The following is a 22,954-nucleotide window of genomic DNA, read 5'->3' as shown; positions in this document are numbered from 1 at the left end:
TTTAAATGACCTTTAATGTTATTCCTATTAAATTATTTAAGACATGAGTCTTACAGGTTTGGAATAACATGAGGTTGAGTAATTAATGACACAATTTTTTATTTTTGGGTGAACTATCCCTTTAAGGCCAAGACTTTTGCTATCAGCTTTAAGTAGATAGAAGGCTAATGGGCCTAAAACTAGAACAAGGTCACCAAAATTTAAATGGTATTAGTTAACAGTACAGCCTCTGTTTATTAGCATGAGAAGACTTACATTAATTACATTTCTTAATTAAAACAGTTACATTTTTTAGGTGTTAAAAATAAACCAAAGTTCATGAACAAAGCTTGTGAAAGTTTTATGTTTCAAGTAGCATCAGTACACACAACAATTGCATATTCAATGTCTTCCTGCTTTTTTTGGTCTCTTGTTTGAGAAATACACAGCAGCATATTCTACTGAATCGTTTTCCTGCAAGAAGGCAGAAATATGTCTGTCAATATTCGGATACAGGCCATCACATGAGAGGTCATTAAAAGATTTGTGAAAAAGAAAAAAACCCATATGCTTTTCAATGTTTTGCCAAAAAATACAAAACAGCAAATACAAAAGCTTGTCTACCCGACAGATTTATTAATAATTAATTTAATTTTGTTCATTATAAAAAAGAACAAACAACAAAAACTTTCTATATTCCACTCAAGGGCACAATAACAGTGATTTTAGAAAGCGACAAAACAAAGACAAAGTTTTGCTTGTTTTTATTTCTACGTTGCGATACGGAAAATAATCAAAAGTCTGTGGAGTTTACCTTGTTATCCTGCTGTTGTGCTAGACATTCAATGACTGCTACAAAGCAGAAAAAAAGATAATCAGTAGTGAGGGAAATGTGTTTACCAAAGCCAGAAACATATCTGTTTTTAATATTAATTTCACATTCGCATTTTACCTTTTTTATACTTCTGTCTTCTTTTTCTGATGATCATCATTATGAGAGGAGTAGCATACGTAAAAAAAATTATCCCACCAAATAGGAGGGTCAGTATGAAATAGACGTTTCTAGAATACTCCTCAGTAGACATGGGTGATTTTTCCTCATCTGTGAAAATGTAATAATTTCAATTAAACTTTTTGACACCACAAAGAACATTTACATTTATTTACATTATTTGTGTCATTTACTAGGGAGACGAAAAAGCATAAAGCTCAGAAAATTATGAACATGACAGTATAGTTTTGAAAATATTACCTTTTACTTCAAGCCTGGTTCCATCACCAAATTTCATCTGATCTCCCGCAGTTCCACAAAAGTAGAAGCCAGAATCAGAAATGCTTGCTTTCTTAATTGTTAGGTTGGTGCTTTTGTTAAAAGGATGTGCGACCAGATTGTGTCTTGTAAAGTCATTATAATATTTTTGTTTTGCCTTCTGACTTTTTGTGAATGATATACGCACAACAGTAATGGGTACAGCCCCATCTGTTTGTTTAAACCAGTACAGAACTCCGGGAACATAGATATTGTGATGACACAACATAGTAACACTTTGTCCTGGATGAGCCTGAATATTTGCTATCGAAAACATAACTTGGAGAAAACCTGAAAGCCATTAAACAAAAAAAAGAAAAAGAAAGTAAAACTATAACACAACACAAAACAAAATCATTCAATTAAAATATGTCTCCCCATTTCAGTAACACCTCATGTATATTTATCATGTGTCACTTATCATAATATTGTAGTTCAGAGTACAAAATAATTCTTACCTGTCACAAAGAGCAATACAGCTGGAGCTGAAATATGTAACATTTCTGCACTGAGTCAAACCAGAATTCAAGAGGAAATAAATGTGATATCAAATATTTAAGAAGGAGGAGTGGCTTTTGCAACAGGAACTGTGGTAGACCCACCAATGAAAAGGCCCGTCAGGGTCAGACCATATCTGATAGTTGTTATACAAAAAATATATAGAGTCAAGCCCGAAATTATTCATACCCCTGGCAAATTCTGAGTTACTGTTATTCAACCAGCAAGTTTTTTTTATTTTTTATTAGCTCTATGTTTTAATACTAGAACATCTAGCAGTGGAATATACAACATGTGCGTTTGAGCTTCTATCAGTCTCGTGTCTCTTTAAGTTTCTTCCATGGAAATGTACTGCTGCGTAGCTTAACTCTGCTGCGCCCTAAAACCAACACCAAAGTTATTTTTTACATAACTAAATAAATTAAACAAAGTATAAGAAACACAGCAATATAGTTTATTTAAATTTTACCTCAGTAGCAGGAGACGAAGAAAGTGTTGTTTGCAATGGCTAGGTTTCTGTGAGGAATATAAACATTTTCAATTGCAGTAATCAGTTTTTTTTTTAAGATACATTATTAAATATATAAAATCTTAATATTTAATATTTTTTTGATATGTTAATATTCACATGTATATTTTGCAGTGAGTGCTCTAAAATAATGAAACTTCTCTCAATCATATCTTAATGATACAATCAGATTTCATCATATTTAACAATATAGAATTTTTTAAAATTCAGGATTTAATTTCATAATTAGTGTCAGTAATGCGTTAATAGTCAACATTATCATACAATATGCTCATCCATGAATATTAATGGCTCACCAGAAAATGTTTCTTGTCGTTTTTGTACTCTCTTACATAGAAGGATAGCGATGATCACCAACCACAAAATATTTGTTGCTACCAAAACTTCTTCAAAACTGTAAATCTCTTGTCATTCTTGAAGTCTCCATAAAACGTTGGTGGGAAAGTTTCAGCATAGAGGCTGAGGATGCATGTTGGAGCTTCTCCCAGAGATTGCTTGAACCAGGAATAGTAGTTTTCATAGTTTTGAGATATCAAGCACTCTAAAGTTGAAGTTTCACCTGCAGTAAAGGTCTCCAAGACTTTCTTTTGAACTACAGCAGTAGATGCGATGAAGTCTGATAGGAAAAAAGATCAAACAGAGTATCATCAGAGCAAATCAGAACAACAGTTTCCTAAATATTATAAGATAAGAATTGAATTTGCACAACAGATCTCTTTTCCACAGGAAACACACCTCTCCCAATGGGTAGAAAAAATATCAGAAGTAGTTTAAACATAGTTGAGATCCTCTCTGCATTTGGCAACATCTTATGGAGTGTTCCCTTTCGATACTTTCACTCGTACTGCGTCGTAAGACGCTTATGGGAAAAGCTCCTTTTCTCCTGAGACTGAAGCATTTCAATAACGCAGTGTAACTGCACGGCCATTGGTTCGTGCAGTGTTAAAGAAACGAACCAATGGCTCGGCAGCGGAGATGCACAAACCTATGGCGATGATTCGCGCCCGATCGCGCCAAAAGGGGCGGAGGATCTGGCTATATAAGCGAGCATTTCGCCATAGGGAACTCAGATCCTTCTTCTTCAGCGACGACTTCATATCTTCGCAGAGACTGACTACGCAGACTTCGCTCAAGCAAGCCTCTTCTTCGCCGTTGACGAGCCTCGCAGCGGATCTTCACTGCTCGGCGGATTGACGCTCCGGAGCTGATTCCCTGCTGCTATCCGGCGAACATCATAAGAGCAAATTTCAAAGAGCAAATTTCTAAAACGGCGTTGTTTCAAATGCCACGGCGTTATTGTCGCTCGTGCAGAGCCCCTCTGCACGCCGCTGACTCTCACGCTGAGTGCGTCTCGTGCCTGGGTCACGCCCACGCCGAGTCTGCACTCACTGAGACGGAATGTTCCCATTGTGGGAATATGAGTCTCACTTCCCTCCGCTCGCGGCTAGCTTTCTTTTCAGAGAGCGACGCCGCTCCTCGCGCCCTCCCGCTTCCTTCCTCGCAAGAGCCTGCTAGGAAGAAGCAGCGGGGCAGGAGAGCTAAGAGCGCGGTGACAGGCGAGCTCACGCCGGCTCAGACCCCGCGTGCCTCGCCTTCACCCCATGGAGAGGAATCGCCAGTTCTCTTCCTTCACCCTGACCAGCGTCCCTCCGCGGCTGCGAGCGATCTGGTCTCCTTCGGAGGAAGTGAATGCGAGGATGACAGCATGTCATTGGCCGCATCTGACGCGGAGGAGTTGTCGGGCTCTTCTCACGACCCCGCCCCCTTGCCGTCTGCGCAACCCAGCGCCGCCAGCGCCGGTATGGATGCCGAACTGTTCCGCATCTTATCTAAAGCTGTCGAGGAGCTGGAACTTCAATGGTCTCCCCCCGAGGAGCCCTCTAGGAGCCGGTTAGACGAATGGTTTCTGCCGGGGCGCCGCCAGGCCCCTCGTCAGCGAGCTTCACCATTCTTCCCCGAAGTCCACGACGAAATCTCCAAGTCCTGGCGTGCTCCATACTCCGCCCGCCTTCATACTTCCTCTTCTGCAGCCCTCACTACGGTTGATGGCGCCGAGGAAAAAGGCTACGATAAGCTGCCCCCGCTGGACGAGTCTGTAGCTGCGCACCTTTGCCCGCCCACCGCTATCGGCTGGAAGGCGAGGGCGTCACACCCGTCCAAGCCCTGCAGGACGACCTCTACCCTCGCTGGACGAGCGTACTCGTCTGCTGGACAGGCAGCTTCAGCGCTTCACTCAATGGCGGTACTCCAGGTGTACCAAGCGAAACTCCTCCGCGGGCTGGACGAGTTGGGCCTGGATGATTCTCCGCTTAGAGAAATCCGCAGCGCTACGGACTTGGCGTTACGCGCCACTAAGATGACGGCTCAGGCAATCGGGCGATCGATGGCCAGTTTGGTGGTGCTGGAGCGCCACTTATGGCTCAATTTAACGGAGATCAAAGACGCGGATAAGGTCGCTTTCCTTGACTCCCCCATCTCGCCGACCGGCCTATTTGGTCCAGCTGTGGAAGGTTTCGCAGAGCGCTTCACTGCAGCGCAGAAGTCGTCCCAAGCCATGCGACACTTCCTGCCTAAACGCTCTAGCTCTGCAGCGGCTCCTAGTCGCCCCAAGCCGGCGCCGACTCAGCAGCCTGCAAAAGCCACGCCTCCAGCTGCGCAACCAGCTCCTCAGACGGAGCTCCGTCCGCGGTCACGCTCGGCCAAGCGCTTCCCTTTCCCTAAGCGCCAGGGACCTCGGCCAAGAGTGGTGTTGGACCAGGCGCCGCCAGCGTCTTCCTGATCCCAGCAGCAGGAAGAGGGAGGGGCCAAGTCTCGCAGCAGCCGGACCAGCCCCCAAAGTGCCTCTTTTGAACCCTTTTACACCCCGTTCTGTTCCGAGTGTAAAGGGACACATGTTTGTGGACAATTTAGCTGTAACTCACGGGCCCTTTGTATCAGCGCCCTTACAGCAAACCGCTGTGATAGCGGAAAAAATAAAAAACAAACATTTTCAAGAAAAGAGCAAATTTCCTCTTCCAATGCTTTCAGACAGCATACAGCTGTGCGAACCATTACAGCCCCTGGCGACACGATCCGTGGCGTGGCAAGCCATCCCCGGAGTGTCAAAATGGGTTTTGGGTATAATAGAACGAGGTTATGTACTCCAGTTCGCTCGAAGACCTCCTCGCTTTCATGGTGTGATCACCACCTCAGTTCGCAGCAAAGACGCAGACGTCTTGCGATTAGAGGTAAAGAATCTGTTGGCCAAGGGCGCCGTGGAAACGGTCCCCCCAACACAGAGCGAGTCAGGTTTCTACAGCCGTTACTTCCTCGTTCCAAAGAAGGATGGCGGTCTGCGACCCATCCTCGATCTCAGACAGCTGAATCGCGCCCTCATGAGACGGCCGTTCAGAATGCTCACACTAAAACAGATCCTCTCGCAGATACGCAAAGGGGACTGGTTTTGTTCACTGGATCTGAAGGATGCATACTTCCATATTCAGATCGCCCCCCATCACAGGCAATTCTTGAGATTCGCCTTCGAGGGAGTGGCATATCAATATACAGTCCTTCCGTTCGGACTGTCGTTAGCTCCTCGCACCTTTACAAAGTGCATGGACGCAGCGCTTTCCCCTCTGAGACAGATGGGAATTCGCGTCCTGAACTATCTAGACGACTGGCTCATTCTAGCCCAGTCAGAGAACGAGCTAATACACCACAGATCCTTAATCCTCAGCCACTTAGAGTGCCTAGGACTCAAGGTCAATTTCGCCAAGAGCGTGCTGTCTCCCAGCCAACGCATTGCGTTCCTGGGAGCAGTTTTCGACTCATCTCAAATGAAGGCAGCAGTTGCGCCGCAGAGAGCCCAAGCCATTCGCAGGCTCGCGGCCTCCTTCAAAATCGGAGCCCTTCGCCCACTCAAGATTTTTCAGAAGATGCTCGGCCTTATGGCCTCAGCATCTCCAGTACTTCAGTTGGGTCTGCTTCAAATGCGCCCCCTGCAGTTCTGGCTGAAGCCAAAGGTTCCTCCTCAAGCCTGGCGTTTAGGACGCCAGCGCATCAAGGTAGATCGGGCCTGTATAGCAGCCCTAGCTCCTTGGAGGTGCGCTCAATGGATGGAACAGGGCGTTCCCCTGGACTTGGTAGTCAGAAGGAAGGCAGTCTCGACAGACGCCTCCAACTTAGGTTGGGGGGCGCTGTGCGACGGCCAGCCTGCTTTCGGCCTATGGTCGAAAGCAGAGAGTCGCCTTCACATCAACTGCTTGGAAATGCTAGCAGTGTGTTTAGGCCTTCACACCCTTCTACCTGCCCTGAAAGGACACCATGTCTTAGTCCGTTCGGACAGCATGACAGTGGTGTCCTTCATAAATCACCAAGGGGGCCTCTCGTCGAGACGTTTATTTACGATGGTAGAACGTCTTCTAAAATGGGCTCAGCTGCACTTCCGCTCTCTGTGCCAGGCAAACTGAACCAAGGAGCAGACATGTTGTCTCGGAGCAACGTCTCCTCAGACGAATGGATGCTTCACCCTCATACGGTTCAGCAAATATGGGCTGTCTTTGGCAAGGCGCGAGTAGATCTTTTCGCCTCAAAAGACAATCATCACTGCCCAATTTATTTTTCGAAGGAACAGGACGCATTGACCCAAGAATGGCCCAATCTCCTGTTATACGCGTTCCCTCCGATCGCTCTGCTACCACAGGTCATCAGACGAGTGCGGGAACAGAAACTCAAAGTCCTGTTAGTGGCTCCATTCTGGCAGAACCAGCATTGGTTTCCAGATCTTCCCCGGCTGCTCTCAAAAGCACCATGGCCCGTGCCACTGAGACGAGATCTCTTAACACAGGCGAACAGAACGATATGGCACCCCCAACCGGAATTGTGGGCGCTGCACGTTTGGGCTCTAGACGGGAGCCTTTAAGTCTCCCTGAGTCGGTTTTGAGTACTATTTCACAAGCTAGAGCACCCTCTACGAGGCGGCTCTACGATCTCAAGTGGTCTGTCTTTTCCGCCTGGTGTTCCACCCGCGGTGCAGACCCAATTTCATGTGACATATCAGTGATATTGTCCTTCTTGCAAGAGCTGTTGGATAAGGGGAGCTCCCCTTCTACGCTCAAGGTCTATGTTGCAGCTATAGCGGTATTCCATGACCTTGTAAACGGTCAATCTGTGGGAAGGAACGACTTGGTCGTTCGTTTTTTAAAGGGGTCAAGGCGGCTTAATCCTCCTCGCCCCGTCACAGTTCCGTCTTGGGACTTACCCACAGTGTTGAGGGCCTTGAGAGACCCTCCCTTTGAACCGCTTCAGTCCATAGGCCTTCGCCCCCTGACGTTGAAGACTGCCCTGCTATTGGCATTAGCATCAGTTAAACGCATGGGTGACTTACAGGCGCTCTCTGTGAGCCCCGTTTGCTTGGAGTTCGGGCCAAATGACTCTAAGGTCATCCTGAAGCCAAGATGTGGGTATGTTCCCAAAAGTCTCTCTACACCTTTTAGAGACCAAATTATTTCCCTTTTGGCTCTTCCTCCTACGGAGCAAGACCAGGGATTTAACCCTCTCTGCCCCGTCAGGGCTCTGAGATGTTATATAGAGCGTTCTGCTCCTTTTAGGCAGTCAGAACAGCTGTTTGTGTGTTTTGGTGGCTGCACCAAGGGGTTTTCGGTCACAAAACAGAGATTATCCAAATGGATTGTGGAAGCCATCACGCTGGCTTACTCTTCTCTGGGCCTACAATGTCCCATGGGAGTAAGGGCCCATTCGACTAGGGGCATCGCCTCGTCCTGGGCGTGGTCTAGTGGGGTTTCTATTGCAGAAATTTGTGCGGCGGCAGGCTGGGCCTCACCGTCCACATTTGCTAGATTCTATAATCTGGACGTCCCAGTCTTACAGACTCGGGTCCTTTCTGCATAGTGGTATATCTGTTACCAGTATGTTATGTATGGTGCACCTTGGCCTCTTTGGAGCTCCAAGTTGTACTTATTCCTTGGAACGGACGTTTATCAGGCTATCTGAATGAAAAAAATTGGCCCTTATTAGTCCTTTAGTGCTAGGGTCATGTCAGTCGTTCCTCTACCTTAGCAACGGCGGGATTGTACTGGTTCCCCATAAGCGTCTTACGACGCAGTACGAGTGAAAGTATCGAAAGGGAACGTACTCGGTTACTTTCGTAACCTCGGTTCCCTGAGATACGGGAACGAGTACTGCGTTGCTGGCCGTGCTAGGTAGCTGCACGACTCAGTCGTCGCTTCAGTCGAAGTACCTGAGTTCCCTATGGCGAAATGCTCGCTTATATAGCCAGATCCTCCGCCCCTTTTGGCGCGATCGGGCGCGAATCATCGCCATAGGTTTGTGCATCTCCGCTGCCGAGCCATTGGTTCGTTTCTTTAACACTGCACGAACCAATGGCCGTGCAGTTACACTGCGTTATTGAAATGCTTCAGTCTCAGGAGAAAAGGAGCTTTTCCCATAAGCGTCTTACGACGCAGTACTCATTCCCGTATCTCAGGGAACCGAGGTTACGAAAGTAACTGAGTACGTTTGTAAGACATGCAGGTGTGAAATGTCTGGGTTTAGGGGAGTCAAGTCTTGTCTTTCTGATTTAGACAACGTGATTGGCTGTCATCATTTTTCCATTCTGGGCTACTGGCCCATGTGATGTGGCTTGTCTTTTGTTCTTATGCTCATGATTGGAGCCTCTGTGAATCTGGTTCTGGTGTCTTCTGATGATCAACTGGTAATCATATTCTTTAATTCTCGCAAACTCTTATTTTCAGTAGTTTTTGACCTTTTTATAACATCATACTCACAAAATAACTTTTATATGTAGTATGTAGTCTAGAAATGCAGGGAACATTTAAATGTAGCTCATCTAGTAATGAGCTTTTCCGTATAATTTAGCCTCATGGCTTTTGGACACACTTTGCGTGCTTTCTGATGCCTAATTGATTATTTAACCCTCAGAACATGTCCACTAACATGACCACTAACAATTATTTAGTGAAACATGTCAGCTACTGAACTAGTGCCCCCTATGTGCAGTCATTGGAAAAACACCTACAAAAGTATCAAAACGCCTCCCATCTGTCAAACCACTACAGAACAACTTGTCATAAAGTGCTTTTATTAGTTTCCCTCACAATATAAAAATCTAACCTTAATAAAACACACCTCAACCAGCTAATCAAGAGTTTAAAATTGCCCACATGCCTTCATTCACTGTTCCCTACATTAGTCCATTAATATAGTTCATTTAAAGGAGTGAGTGAATTTGGACACTGAGTGTGATAGAAGTGCTGCCACTTTTGCGTAGTTTGTGCCCTTCTGTTTAATAATCATTAGAAAACTGTCAGCTCCTGTTGTAATAATAAAGATTTATCTTGACCTCATGGAAACTAGCATGTACACTATGCATGGTGATTCAGTTTATTGAAGAAGTTATTGAACAACCACTATTTGTGATAGAGGGTCGGTTTAAAGTGCTGGAAGAGAAACTCTAAATATAGCGAGATCTTGCACTTTGCTTTGGTGCTTGCTCCACTGCAATAAGATGATGGATGGAAACTTTTACCCACAGAGACTTAAGAGCGCTTAAGGCCATTTGTTTATTCTCTGTTACTTTCAGAATCAAAATCTTGACCGCAGCCTAAGCGCTGTGCATCAAATTCTTCGTCTCATGTATTTAGTGGCATGAGCCTGTTTCTGAAACCATTAGTCAATGTGTGAAAGGAACTAACATGTGGTATTCATGCAGTTGCACACTTTAACAGTGCATTGTGACAAAATTGCATTGACACTGAGACATTAACACACTATACATAAGATAAGACATATTAGATCATTAATGACGGATAAATAAGCAAATGTGTCATGTTTCAGTGGAGCAAAGTGGTAAACAATTGATTATGCATTAAGAAAAATATTGTTTCTCTATATCACACTAAAAAAAAGTCTATATAAATAGGGCCCAATGCACTATTCATCTAACTGAATTTTCAGTATTGATTTTTTCCATAGGTGTTTTACCCATATTTTGAATAACACATTGCATTGTGTTGTGTGAGTTAAAGAAAATGTCTATGAACTAAACAGATAATGTCCTGGTAGAATATTACCAGCATTTTTCCTGCTTTTCTACAGTGTTTAATACACTGGCCAAAGACATGTTACATGTTTTGGACTGCAGGTTGGACCAAGATAAGGTACAGATCATGTTAAACAAGTTTTTGAATTTAGTAATAAGACTGGCTTGGAAGATAGTACTGAATGTTGCCACACCCATTGAAGGTATATTATAATAAATAAATATATATAATATGTTGATAATATGTTTATTTTCGTGGCTGTTTCATAATCAAATTCTAAAAAGTTTTTTTTGCTGTCATCTGTGACTTGTCACCTTACTTATAAACAAGGGGTATTTTGTTTGTGGTTTTGGAAAGTAGTGTGAAAGGCATGTAGTGTGATTGTGTTTGTGTGGTTGTGAGGGCTGTGAGAGATGAGCTGAGGGGTCAGTCAGGTGGGTGGAACACAGTCAAACTGTGATACTCTTATATGCTAACAGGTGCACACACTGGCACACAGACATTTAAGAAAGCCTTTTTAAACATAGTTTACACAAATTTTAAATAGATTTAAACATTGTTTTAAAATTTTCCAAGTAATATTATCAATATTCAATAGTATTATTAATACCCCTACTGCTCACAAAGTACTACACTGTTGTGAAATGTGTGCTTAGTTATTGATAATTTTATTTATTTGTATTGCTATGTTTTTTTTGTATATGTTTTGTAAATGTATATTTTTACAACTTTATAATTTGGTCTGCTGAAGTTCCTCTCAGAATGTCTCATTCTACACTGAACAGCTTCTTCCTGTCAGGGTCTGTATAGGAAATGAAATTATACACAACCTCTGCCTTTAGAGAAAGGGCCCGCTCTTATATACATCATAGAGAACATAAACAGATCTAAATTAAAGTTCTTAGAACTTTCAAGTGCATTTGAACTTTTATTGCAAATACTATGAAAATACTAAGCATTGAGCTCACATACACTTTAAATGTATGACATTAGTAATAGTGTATCGGTATTACAGTCTTGATGAACATATTGCTTTTAAACATAACAGTATACTACAATATTTGACCTTGTTGGACTATCTAGTCGCAGAATACACAACATCAGTATCTTCTGTATTTCTGGTGGCTCTTCTGGATTTTTTCTGGTGTTTTGAGAACTGTAGAGCGGCATACACTGATGAATAAGGTTCCTACAGCAGATTGAAATATGAATTTAATGACATTTAAAAATTGAAATTGAATTTTACATTTAAAAATTGTACAGAAACGTACAGAAGAAGGCTTATTAGAGTCTGAATACATTCTCTAATGTTAGAACTTACAATTCATTGCTAACTCTGATGTTGGGGACAGCTGAGAAATAGTCAAGGAATGTAGATTTTCTAGCTGATATTGGTGCTTGTACCCCACACATACAAAAGGCAAGATACTTTATACCCAAGCTTTACTTCATTACGTTGTTTTTTTGGTTTATTTTTACTTTTAAAAATGAACCATATTAAATTACTGTAAGACACAGCAATATTCTATTAAAAAGTTGTATTTTCACATAATGATTTTGACCATATGCAGGCCATATGCAAAACAGTGTCAAAATATCTACTATATTTCACTAAAAGATTGTTATATAAAAGTAATATTGAAAAACATTGTTATTATAGTAGTAATTTAAAGAAATCATAATTTTGCATTTTTAATATTTTTTTGTACACCGGTCAGCCTTGTCTTTAATTTTAATATTTTTTCTATATATGTTGCAGACCTTTCGGTTATGGATTTAAATAAAAATGTTCCCCATTTAAAGAATGTACATTTTTATTTTAAAATTTACCTCATGATGTTGTGTTACATGGTGATCAGCCTCTGCGGCAACAGAAACAGAGCCTGAAAAATGGTGAAAAAAGCGTATTTATTTTATTTTAACAATTATTTCACAGTTATTTACCAGAGTAAAACTTTTGAATTAAATAGATGTACTGTTACCGTTTTCTTGTGTGTTTCTCCTCTGTATCTTAATGATAAGGGTGGTGAGCAGAATGATGATAAGAATAACAATACCACCAAAAATAAAGGTCAGCTTATAAAAGATGTTTTCAGAACATTCTCTTGTAGAAATTGGGCTCGTCTTGAGATCTGTTCAAATTAAATCACATTTTACTTTAACAGACCACCATCTAAATAAAAGCATGTAAAATAATGTTATGAGTGTCAGATAATAAACACCTTTATTTGCTATTTCTGTTTCATTCTGCAGTGGTGTAACAGCCCTCTCTGCAAAATAAAGAAAGGAATTTTTTCATATTTTGCTTTTAGTCACTGAGCATGAAATTTAAAAAAAAACTATTACTGATAATGACAGATTACCTTTAATGTCTAGTTGTGTTCCGTCACCGAATGTCATTATTATAGAGTCCCAACCACAGTAGTAGAGTCCGGAATCAGAAATATCTACATTTAAAATGGTTAGGGATGTGTTTTCGGTGTTCAGAGACATCAGCATGCGATCTTGTCGAAAACCATTTAAATAACTTTTGTGTAGTACCTTAAACTGGTAGGTTATCATCATGTATACAATGGCAATAGGTACAGAACTGTTTGTTTGCTTGAACCAGTGTATGTTCTTTCCAGTTTTTGTTGTGTGTGGACACCAAACAGTGACATTCTCTCCTGGTTGAGCTGATAATTTGACTGTCTGAGATGATTGAACAGCTGTAAACAAGCCTAAAACCCACAAAGAAAAAACTGTTTTGTAATAATCATATTTAAAACCTTGATAACATAAAATAAAATGCTCCCAAAACACTTTTAAAGCTAATAGAACTATCTCACACCTGATGTTTACTAATCAATCTTGAATTAATCATTCATTAATCTTGCATGATTGAAATAATTATAGAGATGCTTACCCATGCCACAGATCAACAGCACTGAAATTATTCTATGAACCATTGTAGTACTGAATCAGTCTAGAACCAACGAGGAAATTAAGATGAGGAAATCAATGTGCTTTTTTATGTGAGGGGGCGTGGCTTATGCTTACATCAAACTATGACAAACCTGTCAATCAACAGGCGAGTCCACGGTTACTATTGCCAGTTTAAAAGTTAAGAAGTATCATTATTAATCAGATATATTGATAATGATGTGATGCTTTCTTTACTTATTAAGCACTTTTAAGGCAAGACACTGCAAGTGAATAGGGTAAACAAATACTTACCCAGTTGATTGATTACTTTGATAATTGCAAACATTTTTTAAGTTTTTTAAAATGTTAGGTTTAAATATGCAAATGAGGCATTATTTAATGAAATATGTGCTAATTTGCATACATTTCCTGCATGAAGTCAGTTTCAAAATTCTTGTTTAATTTCTTTGACATAATCAAAAGTTTTTACAGAGGGAATTTGGGTATCTCATTTAGTCACAAAATAATTCCAAAAAACTTAGAACAGACAGGAAACACTATATTTTATTATTGAGAAATGAAATGTTGTATAAAAAAAATCCCTCTGTAAAAACCTTCAGGATACAGACAGGAATAAAAATGTAAAGTTTGATGTGTGTGAGTGCTACTTAAGTGGAGATTTATGACTCAGTGTTGGAGAAAAAAACTCATTTTGAGGGAATGGCCTATAAAAATATGCATTGTAATTTAAATCTATTGAGACAAGTAGATAAAGTGCTATAAAAAAATACTTAACAGTATTTTTTTTATGTTTTCCACTAGTCTGAAAAAACACTTTATGAAAAATCAAAAAGCCCAAAATCTCAAACTTGACAGGTGCATGAAAGAATAAAGAATAAATTGTTCGAAAGCTGGTTTACAAAGAACAAAATGCATGTTTGACTCTTAAATATCTTTGAAAATGTCTTTTATTGATAATTTCTGAATTATCTTATTGACATACATTTTACTTTTCCCCCAAATTGTTACTTGATTTTATCCTAATTTTATTTTTCTGACAGCCCAGAGTTTAGGCAGGACCGTAGCTTTCTGCCTAACCCTTTGACTTAAAGTGTATGAAAGTGACTAAGCAAAACTACTTAGTTACGAGCTAGTGAACATAAATTAGGTAATAGTTAATACTACGATGTATGACTGATCAAAACTGGTATATTTGGGACCATGAGACTCTTGTATGGCCAGCATGACACTTTAAGCCACATAAAAATTGAGATGCAGCCTTAAACACCGATATTTAATTGGAATTTGAATTCAAGGACTTTGTGAACTAGTGAGATTAAATGAATTAATCAGGAGGAATCCAAGTTAACTGCAGTGCAATTTTAATAAACTTGACCATTATGTACAGTAATGCAAAGAAAAGACAGATCTCCGATCACCTCAATAAGTACATATCTAAATAAATAAAACAGTGATACAATTTAGCTGTTAAAAATAAACCATAGGTAATAAATTAATAATATTTTTGAGTAAGTTATATATTTCAGTTAGTATCATTGTACACAACAATTGTTTCCTCAGTATGTTGTCCTGCAGTTTTGGATCTTTTGTTTGCGAAATACACAGCAGCATATTCTACTGAATCATTTTCCTGCAAAGAAGTACAAACATATATGTCACGATTCTAATCCAGCTGATCATATGACAATTTAGATTTGATTCTGAAGCCTTTGCATACTGTTTTCCTTTTCCTTAGCCCCCCAAAAAAAATCTACAGCAAAAAGAAGAAAATGCAACTATTTAAAACTAAAAAAAAAAAAAAAACTAAAATAGCAGTAATTAATCACTTATAAAAGAAGCAGAGCTGTAATTATTGTATAAAGTAATTAAATGTTCTTTATAATAAAAAATGGTTTGATCTGGTAATAAAACAGCAACAGTTGAAACTGGGATTGTTTTAAAATGTTTTTTCTTAGCGCTTGGAGTAAGTCTGTGGAGTTTACCTTGTCATTGTGCTGTTGTGTGCGACATTCAAAGACTGCTACAAAGCAGAGAATATATATATATATAAGATAATGAGAGATTTAAAATGCATTCCAATGCCACTTTTGAATATTCACTTCACATTTGTGATTTAATTTGATCTTTCTAACCATGTGAAAATGGTTTACCTTTTTTATGCTTCTGTCTCCTGTGTTCCCTGATAATCGCCAAAATAAGAAGAACAATAAATGTAAGAAAAATTATTCCACCAAATAGGAGAGTCAGATTGAAATAGATGTCTCTAGAACACTTCTCAGTAGACATGGATGATTGCTCATGATCTGTAAAGGAGTGGACATAATTTCAATTAAACTTTTAAGTAATACTCCAAAGAACACATTACATAATTATTTTCCCCCATAATTTGATTAGAGAGATTAAACAAGAACTTCCATATATTAAACACATGTTAACTTTAATACTGAAAGTAAAATAACATACCCTTTTTTGAGGTTCCTGTGTCATTTTTCTCTGATATAAAAACAGTTGACCAGTATAAGTTATTTGCCAGTGTGACACTTGCAATGTTATTTAAATTGTGGTGTTTTTCAACATGGGCTATTACTGACAAAGTGAGAAAAAAGAGCTATAAACAGGATAAAAAAAATAAATAAATAGAGTACAGCGAGAGAGCTTTAAAAAGATTACCTTTTACTTCAAGTCTGGTTCCATTGCCAAATTTCATGTGATAGTCCGTAGCTCCACAAAAGTAGAAACCAGAATCTGAAATTTTCACTTGCTTAATTTTTAGAGTCGTGTTTTTGCTGAACTGATCCATGATCATGCGGACTTTTGTGAAATTGTTGAAATAATTTGGCTCAACCTTCTGAAGACTTTCAGTGTATAACATATGCACGATAGCAATGGGTACATCACCGTCTGTTTGTTTGAACCAGAACAGATCTCCAGTAACATGGATATTGTGTGAACACCACATAGTGACACTTTGCCCTGGATGAGCCTGTATACTTGCTGTCGAAAACATAACTTGGAGAAAACCTGAAAGTCATTAAATAAGAAAATTAAAACAAAATCACACCAAAAAACAATTTAATTATATTAAAATAAGTGTCTCCCAATTTCATTAGCACCTATTTTTAAAATGTACTACACTCTCTTAATATAGTTTTGTAGATTACAGTAGAAAATAATTCTTACCCGTCCCAAAGAGCAATAAAGCTGCAGCTGAAATATGTAACATTTCTGCACTGAGTCAAAACAGAGCTGAAGAGGAAATTAAGTGGGCGATATCAATGTGTTTTATATATAAGGAGGAGTGGCTTTTGCTAAAGCCAAACTATGGTAGACCTATCAATGTAAAGGCCAGTCAGGGTCAGACCCATATCTGATATAGCTGCAGAAAAAAAAAAAAAAAAAAAAAAAACTCACAGAGAAAGAGAGCATGATCAAATACAAAATATGTTCTGATGACGGCCTCATTGCACTATTGTTTATCCGATTTTTTTCAGTGCGCTGAAAATATTTGCTACTTTCTGAATGAATTAGATCAGTAAATTTGTATAATAATAATAGTTGTTTTGATTTGTATAAATTAAGCTATTTTATGTAATTAAAAACGTATATGAAAAAATATTTCATGGTTAAAACTTAATGCGAACCATAGAGGGTTAAAATATAAATAGCTGGCTGAAAATATAAGAGATTGCACTTATTGTAGATATCAATATATATGTCTCAATAAATATATATCAGAGAGGTAAGGTACTTACAAGAAAAATACTCAAATGTAATTGTAGTAATATCATTATTACATCATTAATATGAAAGTATAATATATTACATTTATTAAATGCATACAATATAATAAACACAACAAATTAATAAAAAACTGCAATCAAATTATTGATGTTACTATCTATAAAAAATCCCACTGGGAAAATACATTACTTCAATTCCACTGTGGTGCAGTGTTGCAATATGGCAACATACCAATGTTTCCGTAGTGGTACAGTGTTGCCATTATGGCAACATTGATATTTTCTAATTTTGCATTAAAACTATGTTAGATACTGTTAATTTGTGAATAAAAATGTGTAATTCACTAACCAAAGATGATGCAAAAAAAATCCCCCTTGAGAAGAAATGTTCAAAAAATGAGTTTAACACAACCATTTCTGGAGTACATCAACAGGTGTCCTCTATGGGAGGGTGACGGTGAGAAAAAGTGTTTTGGAGGAACATTTAAATGTCATTTGACTTAAAAACAGCACACCATTGACTACCTTTGGGCTGGTCCTTTTAATAACCATATTCCAATATATTGTATTTATTTTCAGAATAGCAAGGAAATCAGTTGAAATTAATTGTTGCCATGTGGCAACTATGTACCATGGGTTAAATGAGATTTTTACACATTTGCTTGTAAACACCTACTAAAAGAGGTTGCACATCTACTGGAATCTATATGATGTTACACTTAATGTTGTGCATTGGGTCTAGCCTGTACAATGCTTTCTAATACACTTTGTAAGCCAAATGAATTAGCAATACAAAAGTAGAAGTACATCTTTTTATTTTACTCCGTGTTAAATTCTTCTCATTTGCAGTTTAAAGTTAAAATATCTAATTAGCAAACATGAGTAATTACCATCCCTCACTACAGCCCTCTGGTGGCTTTTAAAATCATAGCCATTAGGCTCCTTTTGTCTACAAAAACACTTGGCTGGATGGTGGGTCAACACGGTCTCACCCCTATTCGTCACATACTGCCGTTTGGTCATTTTCCCCTCACGTCCATAAGCTGACGTTGAGGGTACCCCCTCTTCGTCGCGTGGCACCGTAGAGGGTCATCCGATAGATTTGAATGCAAATCCCTCATCTTTGGATTTTGACGAAAGGGGGTTAGGCATCCAGATGAGAGCAGTTGCGTACAAATACCACGCAGAATCTTCTACGGCAATTACGTCACCAGCGAGGCTCAGTTCGACCAGTTCACCTGATACGTGGTGTACACCTTCAAGCAGGTAAGTGACCGCAACAATCTTTTCATTATTTTAATTATTTCACTGTTTCTGCATCACTTGCATGGGGTCATGTGTTAAAACGGAAGCTTAGTGGAACAGTTAGCGCGGCTGCTAAGTTAGCCTACGATTGACATTAGCCGAATGCTAACTTCTAACTCGTGCAGTTTGAAATCGATACATAAATAAAACTGTTTTTAATCATATTCACGTGGCTGAAATCAGCTCTACAAATCAACCAGCCTAGTATCGCGTATCATGTAAAAAGTCCGCACATTTACCATATTTTTACCATAGTAACGTTCACTGTTGCTCGACAATGTCATGTAAATGCACACTAACCACTAGCTTACTATGGTTTTACCACTGTAACCGTAGTTTTACTGTGGTATTTGTAGTATAAGCACACTAACCACTAGCTTACTATGGTTTTACCACTGTAACCGTAGTTTTACTGTGGTATTTGTAGTATAAGCACACTAACCACTAGCTTACTATGGTTTTACCACTGTAACCGTAGTTTTACTGTGGTATTTGTAGTATAAGCACACTAACCACTAGCTTACTATGGTTTTACCACTGTAACCGTAGTTTTACTGTGGTATTTGTAGTATAAGCACACTAACCACTAGCTTACTATGGTTTTACCACTGTAACCGTAGTTTTACTGTGGTATTTGTAGTATAAGCACACTAACCACAAAGCTTACTATGGTTTTACCACTGTAACTGTAGTCTTACTGTGGTATTTGTAGTATAAGCACACTAACCACTAGCTTACTATGGTTTTACCACTGTAACCGTAGTTTTACTGTGGTATTTGTAGTATAAGCACACTAACCACTAGCTTACTATGGTTTTACCACTGTAACCGTAGTTTTACTGTGGTATTTGTAGTATAAGCACACTAACCACAAAGCTTACTATGGTTTTACCACTGTAACTGTAGTCTTACTGTGGTATTTGTAGTAGAAGCACACTAACCACAAAGCTTACTATGGTTTTACCACTGTAACTGTAGTCTTACTGTGGTATTTGTAGTATAAGCACACTAACCACTAGCTTACTATGGTTTTACCACTGTAACCGTAGTTTTACTGTGGTATTTGTAGTATAAGCACACTAACCACTAGCTTACTATGGTTTTACCACTGTAACCGTAGTTTTACTGTGGTATTTGTAGTAGGCTATAAGCACACTAACCACAAAGCTTACTATGGTTTTACCACTGTAACTGTAGTTTTACTGTGGTATTTGTAGTATAAGCACAGTAACCACAATGCTTACCACACTTTTAAAAAGTTTTTGTGAAGTAATTGTAATTCAGTATTTTTTTTTTCTGTCTTGCAGTTATGTCAGATCACCTACTCCAGGAGCTCTTTTAAGTAGGGATGCACCGATCCGTATCGGCCGATCACTTGCGCGTTTTGTCAGTAAAGCCGGTTCTGTAATCAGCGGTAAATGCCATCAGGTGCGTGATTTCACGTTGAGCCGTATATACTACACACAGCCGTTGTTCACTGACGAGCTGCGCACATTCACACTAGGTGCGTTCCGATCGACAGGGTCCCTACGCAGTGTTCACTGCTCCCTACTCCCTTAGCACGGTATATCCGTTGAAGTGGACTTCGCTGACAATAATCGCTCATTTGGAATGCCCTGGAACGTCATCAAAGCAAATCAACGGCAGGGTCACGCAGATTATGATATAACATAAATAAATATTGTAATTTATTTTACTTTCAAATTTAAATACATATAAACTTATGTATTAAATAAATAATTCAAAATGTATATGTTTAGACCGTTAATAGATTGTAGTGGTCTTATCTCGCGCACTTTCTTTCCAACATGCAGCCTATATTTAAGTATCTTGTGGTAATGTTAAATAAAACAAAATAAAACATGATAGAGCCTCACCTTGCCAGTTTTACCTTCATTCATACAATACAATATGCACATGTAACTTGAATTGCCATAACCATTCATAAACACTCTAATTTGTATAATAATAACAACATATATTGCAACCGCAATATAAACTTTAAAAACTTTAAAAAACTTAAAAAAACTTCAACGGCTCTGCTCCATCGTTAATTCTAATTGGTGATGCGGTGCGCAATGACAGTTGGGTAGTTTTCCCCGTCTACTTCCTGTGAAGTGAAGTACCGATGTTCCCTTATTCCCTATGCCGTTCGCAGTGCCCTTCGAACTGAACATGTTCGCTCCCTTTGGTTTGGAATCTCACTTAAGATGGCGGAATACCCTGTGAAGTCCACTTCGCAGTCCACTTACGGTCGAATGGAACGCACCTACTGATAATGAACATTGATTTGCGCAGCTCGTCGGTAAACAACGGCTGTGTGTAGTATATACGGCTCAACGTGAAATCACGCACCTGATGGCATTTACCGCTGATTACAGAACCGGCTTTACTGACAAAACGCGCAAGCATGATCGGCCGATTCGTATCGGTGCATCCCTACTTTTAAGAAGCCATCTCTGGTAAAAGCCATCACTGTATGAACTGTAATCCATAATTAATCTACACATAGTTTTTCTCTCTCTCTTTCTGTGATTTATCATGACATTTTTAAAATCTCATAATTTTGACCAATTCTGTCAGAAAGCTGCTAGAATTAACAGGGAACTTGAACTCAAAGCTCCCAATGCTGATCTTGAAGAAGCTGTTAAAGAGGCTAAACAAGTCCTTCAATGATTCAGTCTTTCACAGTAATGTTGAAGACATTTAGCTATAACTGATTTGCTTTAATCAACGCATCCTTATTTTAGGTGTTAATGATAACTTTCCTTACAGTCCTTCCTCTCAAATATTTTGGTCACAGATTTTGTTTAGCACATTGTCTCAACATGTGTGTATTTCTCTTTGTTTCAGGGTAAAGGGAAGACCAAAGGAAGGCCTGTCATGGGATTTGAATTGGGCCATGTTGTGCATTTATGGAAAAGACCAAAAGCAAAGGCAAACATTCCAATGGTATGTCAATGTTGGTCTGAGCACCTTGACTGAACTGTACTGCAATATCATATATCAATATATATATATGATATTGTACAAGTGTACTCAAACAAAATTCTCAGATTTTTCACTTTTACTTCTGTCATTGGCCATTGCCTCAACTCTCATGTTAATTGTGTCCATTGTAAGTAGTCAGAGTGTTTATACCAATCCAGTTCATATTAAGTCCATTGTATTCTCTCTATATTAACCTTTACAAATTGGCACTGCCTCTTCCTGTTCTAACAGTACATGATATCTGCCCACAACTCAGAGGCTCAGAGGGAGCCTTTTTTTTTCTATGTTGATTTTTATTTAACACATCTGTATAAGAAGCACAAGTCTGGAAATGCTAGTTTATCTTGTCACAAATCAGATCATTGGTAAATTTGGCCAAATCAGATTGCTTAAAGCGGTTCATACCAAGAGCAAGAACAACAATAAGAACTATTTTAGCATCCACACCAACGGACGATAGCGTTCTGTTTACACGCTACAGTCATCTGCCATCTGTTGTCAATGTTTTTGTTGTTCATCATGTGATAAATTCTCTTTCTTCCTGTCTTGCAGGATTTCTCACAGACTACTTATGTATATACATATACAGTGATTGTGACAGGAGTGACCACAGTAGAGATGGGAGTGTTGACTGTAGAGGAGAAAGTTAAATAATAATATTTTATGGGACATTCATATTTGTACTTAACTAGCACACTGTAAATACTGTTACATTTCTATTCCTTAAATTTATTTGTCTTTTACTATACTAAGTGCCTTTTTATTTTATTTATTTTATACATTTATTTATTTCATAATTTTACTATGTTTAATATGTTTATCTGTGCTGCTTTCTTGTTTTATTGCTGCTGGTCTTTTTGAGCTACCAAACAAATTTCGTTGTATAACTACAATGACAATAACGAATCTTTATCTTTATCTTTATTTTTATATTTTAATTGTTATTAACCAATAATTTGTCTTGCATTTAGTCACAATAGAAGCAAACAACAATTACAGGAGAGATATATTTTTAAAGGTAATAATTGTAAAATATTGAAGTATTGTTCTAATCATTTTTTTTTGGCCTATTAGTTTGTTAAACATAAGCATTGAATATTATCTGGCATCTTAACGTTTTCTGTAAACAAATTCTCTTTTTATTTTTGAATATTAGACAATCTTTTTAAGGGGTTTTCTATTGCCTATTTTTTTAATTACCTCTATGCAAATGCATTTCAAATACAATCAACTACTTGTTTTGTCTTTTTTTTTTTTTCTTTCGTAATGGCACAAACTGGAGAGAGAGAATGCTGTTCTGGGCACTGTTTATCTGTGAAAAGTTTGATGTCAATAAACATTGGGAAATGACTACAAAATGTGTGATTCATTATTTTATTCTTATAGTTCATCTGTCAGGTCTAAGAATTGCAATTTTGTAAGGTCCATTTCCAGGAAACAGAAGTGATTAATTGTTTACCCTTAATACACTGTAAATGTTACAGAAGCTAAATTAAACAGTAGGAAAAAGCTTCATGTTTAAATAATCATTAGAGGTGCATGTTTTTTTGTTTTGAAAGCAAATGAAATATTTTGAATTATTGTTCACAGCAATTAATATCTAAGTTTTGAGTTTAAA

General features: G+C 38.6%; 3 gene segments (V, D, J or C); all 3 read right to left on the bottom strand.

Annotated features, from left to right (window-relative positions):
* Positions 1 to 381: 381 nt before the first annotated feature.
* LOC141331657 (Ig kappa chain V-VI region NQ2-6.1-like) lies at positions 382 to 1,789 on the bottom strand. The segment is given in 4 exon segments: positions 382 to 475; positions 807 to 828; positions 1,232 to 1,579; positions 1,747 to 1,789. Coding segments are annotated over 4 exon segments (507 nt in total).
* Positions 1,790 to 11,450: 9,661 nt separating this feature from the next.
* On the bottom strand, positions 11,451 to 13,284 carry LOC141331656 (Ig kappa chain V-V region T1-like). The segment is given in 5 exon segments: positions 11,451 to 11,564; positions 12,206 to 12,237; positions 12,358 to 12,507; positions 12,739 to 13,116; positions 13,281 to 13,284. Coding segments are annotated over 5 exon segments (678 nt in total).
* A 1,538-nt stretch (positions 13,285 to 14,822) lies between these two features.
* LOC141331655 (Ig kappa chain V-II region 7S34.1-like) lies at positions 14,823 to 16,523 on the bottom strand. The segment is given in 4 exon segments: positions 14,823 to 14,930; positions 15,283 to 15,317; positions 15,971 to 16,321; positions 16,481 to 16,523. Coding segments are annotated over 4 exon segments (537 nt in total).
* Between the last annotated feature and the right edge of the window lie 6,431 nt (positions 16,524 to 22,954).

This window comes from Garra rufa, chromosome 3 (genome assembly GCF_049309525.1).
Source record: "Garra rufa chromosome 3, GarRuf1.0, whole genome shotgun sequence".
Lineage (NCBI taxonomy): Eukaryota > Metazoa > Chordata > Actinopteri > Cypriniformes > Cyprinidae > Garra > Garra rufa.
Note: the sequence above shows the minus strand (reverse complement) of the source record. Positions and strands in the feature narration are given on the sequence as shown.